At 42.0% G+C, this 16047-nt stretch overlaps 1 protein-coding gene across 3 annotated transcripts in view; it reads left to right on the top strand.

Annotated features, from left to right (window-relative positions):
* Positions 1–16047, top strand: part of LOC146810068 (uncharacterized) — a 431592-nt gene that overhangs the window by 188494 nt on the left and 227051 nt on the right. For 2 of the 3 annotated variants that reach the window (XM_085616978.1, XM_085616979.1), the window contains exon 7: positions 1071–1106. The exons of the other annotated variant lie outside the window; for it this stretch is intronic. In XM_085616978.1, coding sequence (XP_085473104.1) covers positions 1071–1106 — 36 coding nt within the window. The remainder of the gene's footprint in view (positions 1–1070; positions 1107–16047) is intronic. 3 annotated transcript variants of the gene reach the window in all.

Here is a 16047-nt window from a genome sequence, read left to right as displayed (position 1 = left end):
ATTACTGCTTGGATATGGAACTCATGAAGGATGCTGCAGTGGGACAGGCTGTGTTGCGTCAGCTATTTCGCTAGAGGTGAGCCCTTTTTTCATTCCTCCATCCTTTCTTTAATACGCATATTTCTCTATTGTGTTCCATAATGGTTTCTTTGATTGACCTTTGGTACTTTCTATGTATTACATTGATATGTTATTATCCAGTGAATTTTTATATGCTGTACCATCCGAAATGTGCTTATCATTGCTTACTACTCTGATTCAGGCATGTGAATCTATGAAAGATACCCTAATACTGCATAAGGAATGCGTTACCTGTAACTGCAGTTATCCAGTATTGGTATCTTTCATAGATTCACATGCAACCCACCCGCCTCCCCTGGAAGGGCTCTCCTAGTTCTCTGTGATACACCTTCTTAGCACTGTGCTTACTAAAATCTGAGGGACTAGAGCTCCTTCCAGGTGGGTTCCAGAGGGTGGTGATAGCTGATTGGCTCTTCTCTTGATTTTGGTCCTTTTTACAAAGGGACCTGGAGATGTTACTAATGTGAGACCCTTGGCCTATTACTATATATGTCTAATGGGACATTGCTTTATTTATGTACCGGGGACTCCCATCCAGACTAGGGGTAATGATTCAGGCATGTGAATCTATGAAAGATACCAATACTGGATAACTGCAGTTACAGGTAAGTAACGCATTCCTTACTGCACGTCATGGACTGCAGAGTCCATGCCGTGCAGGAACTCCCTTTGGTGCTCCCATTGCAGTGCCCATTTTCAGAGGCACTGCTGTGTAACCGCCTAAGAAATGCCCGCCAGACACGAGAAAACTCGTAATCTGGTGGGCGGTGCTCACATAGCTTTGGCAGTTTGGGAGCGGTATGGTGATGTGGCAGCCCTGCTCCCACACCGCCAAAGTCGTAATCGGGCCCAAAGTTAACTAGCATGTCTAAAGCTCTATAGAGAAAATTACCCATGTCGAACTTGCTTTGTCTCTACAGCCAGTTTTCATATGCACGATATGTTTTAGTGACTTGAATTCTACAGTTTATTTGTTTTTGCATTTATAGAACTGCAGCTTCTTGGATGAGAGTTGGCTGTTGCCAGTAAGTGACCTTTTAAACAAAGATATATGTATTTTAATCATTCATTACATTTTCCTAGGAGTAAGTTTTGTCAATTAATTTAAATTTTCGTTTCTTAATTTTAATGTGTAAAATCTGTAATCTTTAAAAAATATATATACTATCTGTTTACATAGATATGGCCTTGTTAAATGATACCACATCTTCCCTCACGCCTTTGTCTTCTAGGTTCATTAGATGGTATAAGTAAGCCCTGTTTAATTGATTCTGTGCTTACAATTTTAAATCTTCTAAAAATATTACATTGCCTTAATATATTAAGATATTTAAAGTAAAATTTGTTGCCGTGTTTTAATTTCTAGTCAATATAGGCAGAGCACCTGTAAATTCTGAGACAACCCTAGCCATGATCCATATTATTATTATATTTATATATATATATATATATATATATATATATATATATATATCTCCAGACCTGAGTTCTCGTGTAACACACAAGAGCATCGCCGATCCCTTTCCTCTTTCGACGGCGGTCCGTGACGAGGAGGCGAGCCTCGTAAATCAATCCAAATGCTGTATTCAATCCAGTAACAGCAGCCACGGACGACAAACTTTTCAGCAGTTTATTTATTAAAGCAGTTTTTAAAGGAACTCGACGCGTTTCGGGTACACCACCCTTGTTCACGAGTATTGTTGCTGAGTGATAGAAAGTCAATAAATAATCATGTGACACAAACAATAATAGAACGTGAAAACAGACTTCCGTGTTACACAAGAATTCTTTCATTCCTGCATATAAGCTGAAAAAATGCGCTTTGCTAATTTCCTTTAAATAAACATATGGGGAGACGGATGCTCTTCTAATCATGTCCAAAACGCGATTTACCCAAATATTTCACAAATAATTTCCGTTTGAGATTTTGTCTATCAATTTGAGTCTTTCTTTTCATTAGTTTTCAAGCCCAAGTGGGCATTCATTACATGAAAATTCGCTCTTAACATCCGCATTAGTAATTTTTAAATTGAATCCCTCCATTAACCCCAAAATGGGCTCTTTTCTTATTATAAAAGATACTATAGCTTTTGAGCGTTTTCACCATTTAGACAGCAAAGAAGTTGTCTGTAATAAAACAAAAACAAAAAATAATTAATAAATTATATTACTTATTACCACACACAAACAAAGTGACGTTAAAAACACAATAGCTCTTAAGCAGTATAAAAAATCATTTCAAGATTCCACAACTAATAATTAACATTAGAAAACAAGCATATAAATGAGATACAAATGAATTGTCTTCAAGATGTAATTTTGAAGAATCAATAAAGCATAACGGACACATATTTTTCTTTAGAAAAAATCTTTCTAATCCCAGAAAGATCAAGACTCAACAAATCACCCTAAATGTACTGCAAGTTCCTCGTCACAATTATGACCTATAGGGGCTAGAGTTCTATACTGAATGATCAATTTAGAATCAAGGCGGCGAAGATTTTGCCACCTCTTTCATTGAATTTCACAGTATCCAATACACAAAAGCTCAATAAGTTGCTGTTTCGCCCATGATGACTTTGAAAGTGCCGAGCCATGGGATACTGTTTGTTCCCATTTTTTTAAAAAAAAAATTTTTATTGCTCGAAGATGCTCAAGCACTCTTTTCTTAGCTTTGTGGATGGTACTTCCAATATATGCTTTATGACATGGACATAATAAAGCATATACTGCAAACTCAGTATTGCATGACGTGTGTTTTAAAATTTTAAATGGTTTGCAGTTGGGGGAAAGTGTGACTTCTTTTTTTGTTCTTACTATTTCTGCATGCTTTGCAATTTATACATGTGTAGAATCCGTGAATCCCCGCATCTTTTGAGATAGCAGGTTCTACTGCTCTGCATAAAATATCTTTCAGTGATCTCGCTTTTCTGAAAGTAATCTGTGGCGCACTTTCTATACTTTCTACTAGGTCTTTATCAGTTTGCAACACTGGCCAGAATTTATTCAAGCTTTTACGGATTAACTGTGCTTGCTTGCTGAAAGTAGTAATGAATCTAATATTTTCATCTTGCTTAACTTCTTTGACTTTTTCTTCTTTTTGGATGAGTAGGGAGGATCTTGTTCTTTTAGATACTTCAATTTTAGCTTTATTGATGACTGATAGAGAGTAACCTCTTTCCAAAAATCTAACCGTCATTCTTTTCTCTTCCTCTTTGAATTTTTTGACCGTACTGCAATTACGTTTAGCTCTAAGTAGTTCTCCTAAAGGTATACTGTTGATGAGTGTGTTTGGGTGACAACTTCGGGCATGTAGGAGACTATTTCCTGCTGTATTTTTTCTGAATAAAGAGCTTTTCAAACTGTCTCCATTAATTGTGAGTTCAAGATCTAAAAACTCCAAAGATTCTTTTGACCAATTACTTGTAAATTGTAGGTTATAGCTGTTATCATTCAAGTTCTTTACATACTCATTTGCTTCAATCTCTGTGCCTTCCCACACACACAAAATATCATCAATATAGCGGACCCATAGGGCCACTTTGTCTTTGAAGATACTTGATGTCCTAACTACGTTCTCCTCCCAGTACCCTAAATAGAGACCCGCAAAGCCAGGAGCAAAGCAAGTCCCCATTGAAATACCGAGGATTTGTTTAAAGATTTTATTGTCAAAGAGAAAGTAGTTTTGCTTCAAACATACAGACATCATCTCAATCAACATTTCTGTATGAAATAGAAATGAAATAGATCTCTCATTGAGAAAATGCCTGCATGCAATAAGACCAAGATCATGAGGAATACAGGTGTATAAACTCATAACATCAAGTGAGAGTAATGAATAACTATCTCTCCACTGAAATGTTTCAAGACACCTTAAAAAATCACCTGTGTCCTTTATGTACGAAGGCAGTTTTTTTACTGCATGTTGCAAAAAGAAGTCCACATATTTTGAAGTGTTTTCCAAACAACTTCCACACGAAGACACAGATATATATATTTGTTTTCAAAAAGGTGTTATTTAATAGCAATTCTGCTGGATTCCTCAATTTTAAAATATTCCCAAGTACCAGACTGAATCAGAAAACATTTCATAGCCATGCTCCTGTGCACTTCTAGGTGGCACTGTGTGACTCCACATAAGCTTTGTTGTGCCCCGGGAGTGACAGAGTTGACCCGTATATAATTGCCACCTCCATGTCCCTACCTCTGTTCTTTCCTCTCCGTGCCTTCGAACTCTGAACCGTAGCTCTACTCCCTCTTTCTTTAGCTTATTAACAACCCTCAAAACTAAATTGAGTGTGCAAGGGAATGATCCTTCCTCCTAAAACCACAAGCTTCAAACCATGGTATGTTTGCCATGGATGTGCACGAGTTGTGTCCTTGAAGCTTGAATTTATGGCATGACCCAGTTGTGCAATAACTTTGCCCTCATGCACCTGATGGCAGTCCAGGACCGCAAAACTGTACGTCGCCAAATACAAGAAGTTGTGGGCCTAGAGTAAGTCCCGCTCCTACACCATGTTGAGGGCACAGACCCGCTCCCATGAGAAGTGGTCTAAACAGTCAAAGTCCTCCAGTAAATCCTATTAGTCAAAGTCCAAGAAGTATAAGAAGGTGAATCGGGACTCTATCTCACCACTCTGTATCTAATGAGAAGTCACAAGGGCGTAAAAGTGCCAGTCAGTCTCACTCCTGATCTCTGATTGAGGAGGCTATTCCAAAGTGGATCCCAATGCTCCCTGAATTCCCCGGGCTATTGGCGATGCTGGACGAGCTCAAGTCCTTTAATAACATCATGCTCTTTATCTGTGGCACTGTTCATGCTCCTTCCGGCTTGCCATTGTACCTCAAGGATTCCCAGGGGTTCACATTTGGGTTACCACCAGCAGATCCATCCTCTGTGCCGTCTGAACTCTTTGGACAAGTTGCTGGTTTAGCACGGATTCCAGTGGAGACTACTATCCCGGCTCCCAGGATGTGCCACTTTAATCAATGCTGGGTGCAAATCTGGTTCCAGCTCTGATGTCTGATCCCAAACCAGTGTTGACTCTACCCCGAGCAATGTTGAGCGCTTAATTCCTTACATCACACCCAATCCATATGCAGCCCAAGTATGATCCTATGCCTCCACTACCACAGAGGCATCCTCCGAGGCTCCACTACCTTATTGCCTCAGACTCTGACCACAGCTTGCCACTACCTAGAGTTGACAATGATGGGGATGATTCCCCCACTGCCTCCCTCCCCCTCCTCCGCACCCCTCCCTGTGATAATGACCAGGTCTACATGGAGCTACAGGAGGTCAGTGGGAATGATACTTCCCCTATACACGGCTGAATATGCCTTTTAGTGCACCCAATGGGAGAGGGTGCTTCCTTTGCTGTAGTAGTTGGGCAAGCAGCTGAGGACTTGCCTTCAGTTGACGTCAAGACAAATGTCCTTACTGATGCTTTGGAACTTGTGCCCGCCTCATTAGAGCCCTTGTTTCAGTTTAATGAAGCCCTTACCAATACTTCAATGGGCACTTGGTCAAAACCCTGTTCGTATCCACTGGTAAATACGCTGGTGGCCAGACTCCATAGGTCGGCTCCCAGTGATCCTACTTTACTTACTCTGCATACTACACCAGAGAGTCTGGTGCTCCAGGCTTCCACCTGTAAGGTGAACCCCAATTCTTTACCCAAGTCTCCCCCAGGCAGGGAATCAAAGGACTGAGATTTTTGGGAAACCTATTTTCCCATCTTTCAGCTTAGCATTGAGGTATATCAATATTGTTTGTTTATTGGACCGATCATACAGGCTCCTTCTGGGACATGGCCAGCGAGATCTTGCCGGCAGTCCCTCAAGAACTTGGGGCCTCCTTGATGCAAACTATATAAGATGGGCAAGATGTGATCAAATGTGATTAATGCTAGCCTTCATACTACTGATTGCATGGCCAGGGCAGCTGGCACCAGTGTAGTGCTTCTTTGGCATGTGTGGTTGCAATCCAGAGGTTTCTTAGTAGACTGTACCTCTCTTATGGATATGCCTTGTGATAGCTTGCGTATGTTCCATGACAAAGTTGATTCAGGCCTAAAGCACTTTATTGAAAGTAGGGCCACGGCACACAGTGTCCTCACTGGTTCAAGAAATTCTAAGACTACTTGCAGTCATCCCAGTCCTTGTCGACGGGGACGTGGATCTGGCAGGCAGCACAAAGGTAATTTGGGGCATCAAACCTCTCAATCCTCCTCCCCTGCAGACAGCCTCCTAGCCACTTTAACTTGCCTCTAGTGGCGCACAACCAGGATGTTGAAGACCGAAGCCAGTACTTTCATCCAGGGTGGTGATCCATCACATCCAACTTATCCATTCTAATGTAGGGAGTATGAGCTTTCTACTCCATAGGATCTTCATTGATAGTCATAAACACCAGAATCATTGTGTCCAGCCTGCGTGGACCCCTGAGCACTTGTCATAAATGCATTGTTCATTTAAAATTCACAAAGGTGGCCATGTACATCTGTCTGCATGATTCGCCAGGCCCTGTGACTGCCTATCAGAGGCTCAAAATATTTTTCCTGAGACAACATATTGAATGTGAAATTTGTTTCAAGCCTGCATTGCAGATTTTAATGTGCAGGAAGGTGAAATGTATGAAAGGGTGAAAAAGGAAATAGTCTTGACAGGCTTACATTGTAGGAGGAGAAGAGGGCCTCGTCTCTTAAATGTAGTAGGTTGCGCTTGAATAGTGCACTCTACTGCCATTTATCTCATAGATTTTTTATTTTTTTTCTGTCTCATGTGAGAAGTTTTTTCACACCTTTATTTTTAATTACGTTTCTAAACTAATTTCAAATTTTGTAGCTTCACTCTATATTTTTAACTCATTTCTGTTGAGTGAAACTCATTTTTTTGCTAGTTTCCGCACAGAAAATGCTTTCTCTGTTTTTGAAGTGACCATTGTGTGAGCTGTTTCTGACCCCCTCAGGGTCTGTGTGGTGTTTACTTAGCTCTCACTTGGTTGAAGTACTGTGAAATCTGTGAAAATGATGTCCAAAATAACTTGAAGGGGCCAAGATGTTATTGGGTTGAGCGGACTCATGCAAGATATAAGAGTGGGGAAAGAAAAAAACAGAAAAGACTGGAGATATCATCTTCTCATGTTCTCTTCCAGGAAGCAGTCTCCTTCTGACAAAAACTCCCACGAAGGGAGATCTAGAGATTGGAGGTCGTCTTCGAAATATAGACAACTTCACTCTCGACGTCATTCCAGATAGATGAAAAAAGTGTCAATGTTGAAAGCTTTGGCTACTGCTTGTTCTCCGTTTCATGAGGACTCTGCGCTTATTAAATGACGTCATGAACACAGATCTTCATTAAAAAGTTTTCACTGTTCGATGTCGAAACATGTCTCCCACTCGACGAAGATGCCGATACCATCAACAGCAGTATCTGAAACTCTATGATGGTCGATCTCTCTGCTTCGTCAAAGACGTTTAATCCCCCCTCGACATTGATTCACTTGCTGCCAAAGAAAAGTCATAGACCTCATGCAAAGTAGCTATCGATGTCAAATGGATTACATTTGGCTCCAACTCATAAAAATTATAGCCAGGACAGGCACTCCATCCCCATCAGTTGTGTCTTCGGCACCATCACTTCTACACACTCAGTAAATAACAAGCCTACTCCTTTCAAATTACTTTTATTTGCCCTGGATCTTCATCCTTTGGCGTTCAGGCCATTAAAACCTATTATATCTTTTGAGAATTCTCTTCAGGAACCTTAACACCATTCTAGGAGATAGTTGAAATGGTTGTAGAGACCTGCTTCTAGGTTTCTGATAAAAGTAAACTTTCTCATGCCTCTTCTTGAGGATCACTAGATTACCCTCATTGAACCACTGAAAAAAAAGATGATTCAGATTTCCTTCAAGTTCCGAATCACATTCTTTAGTCTCCTATTACACTACTTTCTGCACACCGTCACTAGCTGCAGCTCCATACCATATCTCTTTGGTTAATGACATTTCTACCTTTCACAAGGTTTTAACCAGAAGTGCTACAGAGTTGAACTTTTATCTAGAGGAGCCACAAACGGATTTGATTCAGTGGCTCGAAAGTCTCTTCTGCCTTTATGAACTGCTTGATATAGCAGAAGACAAAGGTCTTACCCCAGAGTAGCTATCCTAAGTTTGGTTAACAAATAAAAGGCCTCACAACATGTGCTTGACTTATTAAAATTAGAACCTAAATTGGACTCTGTTATAGTGACTCCTGTAAAAAGGAGACATGCTTCAGCTCCATGAAAGAGCTCCACCAGAGCACAAAAGCTTACTCATAGGTGCCAGGGGTGGACGTTGTACAGCACAATTGCCACGCATATAAAAAATACTAGTGCTACTGCTCTTCTTGGTCAATATCAAAGCGGAATGTGTAAAGGTATTCTCTCCTTCATACAAGAGCTACAAAAGCACCAGCAGCAAGACTTCACTGAGATGTTACAGTAGAACTCTCTGGTTGCTAATCAGATCATTTGAGCTGCTGTTCACTTGGCATTGTTGGCTACTGTTGTCCTGGGATATCCATTTGTAAATCACCCGTACTTCAACTCACAACTGTGAAACCAGTGACACTACTAAACATAACGAATCTTCCCTTTTCCTGCACTGTTTGATCAGCATATGGAGGTAGAAAGGCTGAAAATGTAAAAATGAGACCCTGAAGGCTTTCAACCTTGAGGAAATACAGTTCTTCAGACATCAGTACGGGGCTAAAGATTGCAGATGTTATTAGCACAAGGTTGAAACCATTTCACTAATAACCATGCTCCCAGTGTCAAAGGTACTCTTACCAGAGGTAAACTTCATATCTAAACACAACCTTGACAAAGTCTCCTTCCTCTACAGGCAGACTGTTCTCTGGCACATGCCATTGATATATTAATACCTCCCCTCCATTCTGTTGCCCACTCTTGTGGGGGGAAGGAGTATCCTCGCATCTGGGGAAGTGGACTTTGAAAACGAGACAAATGGGTGCTAAATCTTGTAGCTCTTGGATACTTTTTACATTTCAAGACGACTCTACTGCCAGCGCCAACATCAAAGCACCAATTATCCAGCCTCAGGAGAGAAACATCCAGTTTCATCATCTCAAAATGTTTAAGGGTTTACTCCAGATATTTTCATGTTTAGAAAAAAGGCCAGAATGAAGAATTCATATTGACAATAGATCTACAGTTCACAAGCAAATGTTTCACAAAAAACGTTAGCCCTACATCAGTTGTAGCCACATGTATGACAAAAAGAATGTATGTGTGCAAAAGATTTGCAGGACTCCTGTTTCCACATTATAGGAGCAGCCCCACAGGTCATTTCCAGGTTTTGTAATTGGAAACAATCACTATCCGTACACAGTCCTACTGTTTGGCCTCAAATCTGCTCCACATGCTTTTTTTAAATGCATGGCTGTGGTAGCAACCCATGTAAGAAGGAATGGAATTTTCATTTATCCTACCTTGACGGCTGGCTGCTAAATGCTCACAGGAAAAAGTAAAATGTGATTTCCTGACAACAGTGTAATGACTGAACAGCCTAGGTCTTCAGATCAGTGATCCAAATTCAGTCTCCAACATCAGTTCAGAAATGTATATCTGTGGCAACTGTAGACACAATAAAGGCAGGAATGTTTCCTTTGGAGGAGAGTTTTTCATAAATCTGAGACAAATCTTGCAGATTAACCTCCAATCGAACGGTGAGGAAAATAGTCCCACTGCTAGGCTGAATGGCATCATGCATGTACATTGTCTTAAATGCTAAGTTGCGCATGAGACCTGTGAAACAATGTCTAGAGGACCAATGGTGTCGGGGGAAGGACAATTGAGAAGAGAACTTGATCCTGACCACAGTTGCAAAACAATTGCTGACTTTGTAAGGCAAAAGAGACAATTTGCTCGTAGGAGTACCTTTTCAGAAAACACTTCAATCTCAGAGCATAGTAATTGGGGAGAGGATGAAGCCTTACTGCTAGGGGGGTCAGCCTCGAAGCTGGGGAACCGGGTTCGAGTCTTGGCAACGACGCTCAATATCCTGTGATTCTTAGCAAATCACTTAATCTCCCCGTGCCTAACCAAGATGAATGTGTCCATCTGGTGCTCATGTAAAGCACTCTGATACCTGATATCTTCGGGTCTTGTTCGCGCTATATAAAACTCTAAAAATAAATAAAAAGGAATGGATATCGTTCTTGTGGAATGGAGAGCTCATCTCCAACACCTGACAAATTAGTGGCAAAGGACATGGAGGGAAGCCTCATGTCGCATGAACTAAGGGCCTTCCATCTACATGTCAAAGCTTTTTTTCATCTTTGAAAGTGATATTGATTATACAGATACAAACCGACAACACTTCCACCATTCATTATCTAAACCGACAAGGAGGCATCAAATCAAGTCCTCTTTCGATGCAAGCTCAAGCTTTCTGGCTTGGTCTTTAGCCAAGAGACTGCACCTAACAGCAGAACACAATCTATGGAGAATGAATATCCAAGAGGTCAGTATTAAGAGTCTCACAAATGGGTACTGGGCTACAAAATATCGGGCAACATTTTCGAAAAGTTGGGAACACCTTTGGTAGACCAGTTTGCAGCAGTGGAAAAAAAAAAAGCAAAGACTTAGATTCCAGGCTTCCAAAACAGGGGTCTCTATGGAATGCCCTTTGATCAGTTGGTTGAGGCCATTTCTTTACACTTTTTCACTGATTACACTAATTGTATCTGTGATACTGAAGCTTTAAAGGTATCTATCGAAGATGATACTGCTTGCACCAGATTGGCAAAGGCAATGGGGGCACCTGGATTTAGTCCAAAAGTCCATAGAACGCACAAGAGGCCTACAGACCAGGCCTACTGACTAGACTTCAGGGACAAATCCAGCACCCTACCCTTGCATCATTGAATTTGACTGCATGTATCCTAATGTCCAAGAGTATGGTAAATAAATGTCCCACCCGCCAAGATGGAGATTTTAAAAGGAGTGAAACATCCCTCCACAAGGTTATGATGTTCTTAGAGGGGAATAGAGCCTGTATTTAGTGTTCGGATAAAGAATAAATACTTGTGTGCAGGAAGTATATTGCATATCTTTTTCTATGAGGCAGATGCCTCCATTTAGTGATGTGTACAGATTGAACTCTACAGCAGCTCCAATGGTACAGGTGACTTGGGTACTGTTATAAGTTATGAATGTGTTTGATCGGGTAGCAATATGGAGAATTGGGTCAGAGAAAGACAACCTTCTCATACCATTCTACAGTACACACAACATTTTTGCATAGACTACTGGTTAATAACAAAGTCTTTATCTGCTTGTATCCCTGACATATCATATGAATGAATGAATGAATGAGTGCATTTATAGAGCACACGGCTACTCAACAAGAATGTCCCGGCGCTAATAGTCTCCATTGTCCGTAATAACTCCCTTAGTTGTGGAATAACCAGGTTTTGAGCAGTTTCTAAGAACAGCTAGGTCAGTCACTGATCTAAGAGTCACCAGAAGAAGGTTCCAGGCTTGGGCTCCCCAGAAACTGAAGGTTCTACCTCCAGAACGGAGTTGGCGTAATCTATAAACGGAGGCAAGGCCCAAAGAGGATGACCTAAAAGTTCTTTAAGGCATGTACTGGATTACTCTCCTTCTGAGATAGCGAGCACCACTACCTTGAATAGCCTTGAAAAACAACACGAGAGCCTTAAACCTAATTCTCTTTTTTATTGCAAGCCAGTGTAATGCCTTCAGGTGCGTGGATTTGAGTCCTGGGCTTAAGCATGAGTACCATTCTAGCGGGTGTATTTTGAGCCACCTGCAAGAAATTGAGAAGACACTCAGGAAGGCCTAGGTACAGGACATTAGCATAGTCCAGTCTGGAAGTGACCAACGTCTGGACCACTTTTCCTGGAATCCAATGGTAGAAGGGGAAGAAATTTTCTCAGCATTCGAAGTAGGCCAAAGCCGGTGCCTACTACTGACTGGACTTGGGATATGATCGAGAGAGTGCCATCAATCGGGATGCCCAGATTCTTTGCAGTGATTTGCGCAGAGAGAGGAGGTGACATAACCCCCAGGCCACTAGCATCTCCACTCTTCAGAGGGCAGGGAGCCAAAATAGATAAATTCAGACTTCTCCGGATTACATTTCAATTGATTACTCCTTAGCCACTTAAACACCTTAGTAAGGCAAATTCTAATCTTCTCGCCCGCAAAGTCTGCTCCCTTATCACAGGTGAAAAGAAGCTGTGTATCATCGGCATATGAAATTATTTTTGCCCCGAAAGCTTCTTCCAGTGGTGCCAAGGGGGAAATATATAGATTGAAAAGAGTGGGGCTCAGTACAGAGCTCTGCGGGACCCCCACTTTCAGACTGGGGATGGAAGCCAAAAAGGGAGGAGTCCAAACTTCCTGACTTCTGTCCTCTAGGAAGGAGGTCAGCCATTCTAATGCAACTATTCCAAGTTACGTGAAGGACTGTATCAAAGGCCGCTGACAGTTCCATTAAATTTAGAAAAGCTTTACCACCTTGATCAAGCTTCTCTTTAATATGTTCTGAGACCTAAAGCCAGTGTGGTTTCTGTGCAATAGTTAGCTCTGAAGCCTGACTGGCCAATGTGCAAAGGGTTATTTTTTTCAACATGGTCTGATATGACTGTATTCACATATTTCTCCAGCACCTTAGAGAAAGACAACAGTTGAGATATGGGCATGTAAGTAGCTAGCACACTGGGATCAGCTAAGGGCTTCTTAAGTAGGGGAAGAATTTTAGCGTGTTTCCAAATAGAAGGCATACGGCCGGCAAACAAAGAGGTATTTAGTACCTTATATACCACTGGATTAATGACCGTGGCCGCCGAAGCCAGCAGCTCTGCTGGACAAAGGTCCACAGGGGAGCCTGACTTAAAACCCTTGATATCTAGGGATACGTTGGGTTGCAGCAGAGGTATCTGCAAGAGAGCAGAAATTTCTCGTGAATTAAGCTCCACAGCAGGAACTAACAAGTCTGCGTAATCATCTGGAGATCGCCTTGAGAAGGAATCCTGATAGTCATGATTTTTTCATGAAAAAAATTCGCTAAATTGTTAGTCCGTTCTGTAGAATGCGGGAGATGCTTGGAACGGACGTCTGGGTAAAGAAGGTTTTCGGTTTTAAAGATCTCCTTTCCTCTATTGTTTGAAGTCTCAATTTTATCTTCCAGATAGCTTTTCTTAGCATCATGGACTTGGGTATAATGGGACTTGAAGGCCAACTTATACTCAAGTTTGTCATCCAGATTATAGTTTTTCAGCCATTTCCTTTCTAAGCATTTACAGGCGCTTTTGCTAGTTCTCAAAAGATCATTGAACCAAGGAGCTGAGGGCCTAGCTTTCTTGGTAGTACATATAGTCAGCGGAGCTAACTCATGGGTGCTCTGCCGCAGCCAAGCATCTAATTGAAGTGCATCCCTCTCTGGATCCCTGAAAGAAGGGGGATAAAGGTTTCCAGAGTGTCCCCTAGAGCGGATGGTGAAACGCTGTGAAAAGCTCTGAACTTGCTTTCCACTCTGTAAGCAAGATTCTGGCCGCCCCTCTAAGTGCTAGGCACCCTAAAACTGATAAGACAGTGGTCCGACCATACTAGAGGTAGAGGTAGATCAACCTCCAGCTCTGCATTTGAGAAAATCTGGTCAAGGGTGTGGCCCATCCTATGCGTAGGATGCGACACAAAGGAAACGAGGTTGAGAACTGAGTCAGTCAGGGAAATGACCTCGGACTCCATAGGTTTATCCATATGAAAATTGAGATCGCCTAAAACGTGAAAGTGACTGTATCTAAGGGCCTGGGTGCAGTCACCTCCTTAATGGATCTCAAAAATGAACCCACAAGTCCAGGTAGCCTGTATATAAGGGCACCTGCCAAGGATTGATGAGCTGATAAAGAGCAGTGAAAGCCAAGGCATTCTACGTCCTTCAAGTCTCCTAGGGTAATGGTGGTGCAGGCATATTCTTGCTAAAAAATAATGGCCACTCACCCCTCCTTTTCCGACCGGGCGATCTTTCCTAAGAACCTTATATCCAGGAGGAATAGCTGCGACGAGGGTAGGATTCGAACATTTTGTAAGCCAGTTTCTTTTAAAAACAGCAGATCAGGGAGCGAGTCTTGCAGAAGATCAAGAACCTTAGATTCATGCTACTGCATAAAATGTTCCCCCATGCTTGACCTTACTGCAGCTCAAATCACTGTTAACTGACGCCAATGGGAAATCCTTATCCCCGCAAGGTAAGACCCAGTTACAGCGAGCACATTTGAAAACGCCCCACTTCCCACAGTCCGCAACATCACTGGCAGTGCAGAACCATACCTAGTTTGTGAAGGGTAGCTCCCTCACACTGTATTCTCTGCTCAGAACCCCTAGCCGAACAAGCAGCGTGGCTGTCGCCGGTCTCCTCCAGGACGCTGACCAGCGCAGACAGGCTTGCCTTAGATGCGCCCACTGCGCGCGGCCGCTGCGCTTCCGCGCAGTGGCTCTGCTTTTAAACATGAGGACTAGAGCGCACACAACCAAAAATGGCGCCACTCAGTGTGCTAGCTGAGTAGAAAGAATCAGGACAATTGAAATAATCCCGGTGATGACAATCCCCACCTCCCAGGCGAAACAACAAATTCAGCAACACTATTTCCTCAAAGTACTGTCACATTCCATTAAAGTTACAGATTTTCAATATAAAACGTAAAACACAAGCATAGCAGCAAGGGTGTGCAGATTAAAAATTAGAAAGAGGCCAACTGTGTCTGCGCAGCGCCTCTGCTTTTAAACATGAAGATTAGAGTGCACACAGCCAAAAATGTCGCCGGTCAGTGTCCTAGACCAGTAGAAAGAGTCAGGACTACTCAAAAAGTCCCGGAAGTGTCAATCCCCACCTCCCAGGCTAATCAACAAATTCAGCAACAGTATTTCCTCAAAGCACGGTTACATTCCATAAAAATTACAGATTTTCAAGATCTCTTTATCAGATCATTCCCCAGTGGAGCAAACCCTACAGATGCCTCACAAATTTCCTAGGAAGCCTTCAGCAGCTTAGGGCAGAAGCCCTGTGGGACACTATTTTTAGACTAGAGTCCTGAGATGCCATCATGGAGTATTTTGACCTAAATGTAGGATCCGTCCAGACATACGACACAATATGAAATTTAAAGCATGCGTTAGAGAAGTGTGCATTCCAAAATAGGCAGACCTCTTAAAATGAATAAATACACAGTCAATCAAAAATCTGTACTGCCATCTAGAGTGTGTGTATATGTGTATATATATAGAGAGAGAAACAGGAGGCTCTGCATCTGCGGTATTGGAGATCTGAGATATTCCAGTTGTGAGGTGGCCATCCTAGGCACGAATGCTGTTGCATTGAAATTTGGTGAGGGTGACCACCCTGAGAAGACATTAGCTTGGCTCCTTTGTAGTCCTTCAATGCATAATGTGATTCTAGCATTAATCTGATGGAGTAGCAAACAAAAGGTAGTGGACTGCACCCTGGTCCTCTCCATATTTACTGAACTGCGGACAGTGGAGCTTCTCCAGGTAAGTTATGGAGGACCTACATGACTTGGTATGCAATAAAGCCCCTGTGTTCAGATGGCCTCGCCACAGACTTTCACAAGGTATATAAGAACATAGTCAATAAGAATTATTTGTATTAATGCACGAAGAAGCCCTTGAGAATGGTTTTCTATCTTTAGCTGCCTGAGAGGGTGGTAGTATGACTCTACTGAAACCACGTAGAAATAACATGCAGAGCTATTCATACAGACCGCTGTTACTTATAGATTTGGCCAAAATGATTTTTAACAAGATTTGTGGCAAAGTGATGCAGCCCACTGGTGAACAGGTTTGTTTTACCTGACTAGGCTGGATTTATGCCTGGAAGAACGACTCTGAATAGTTAATGCAGCTTATTTG

This window comes from Triturus cristatus, chromosome 7 (genome assembly GCF_964204655.1).
Source record: "Triturus cristatus chromosome 7, aTriCri1.1, whole genome shotgun sequence".
In the NCBI taxonomy this organism is placed as follows: Eukaryota; Metazoa; Chordata; class Amphibia; order Caudata; family Salamandridae; genus Triturus; species Triturus cristatus.
This window is presented reverse-complemented; position numbering and strand designations above follow the sequence as displayed.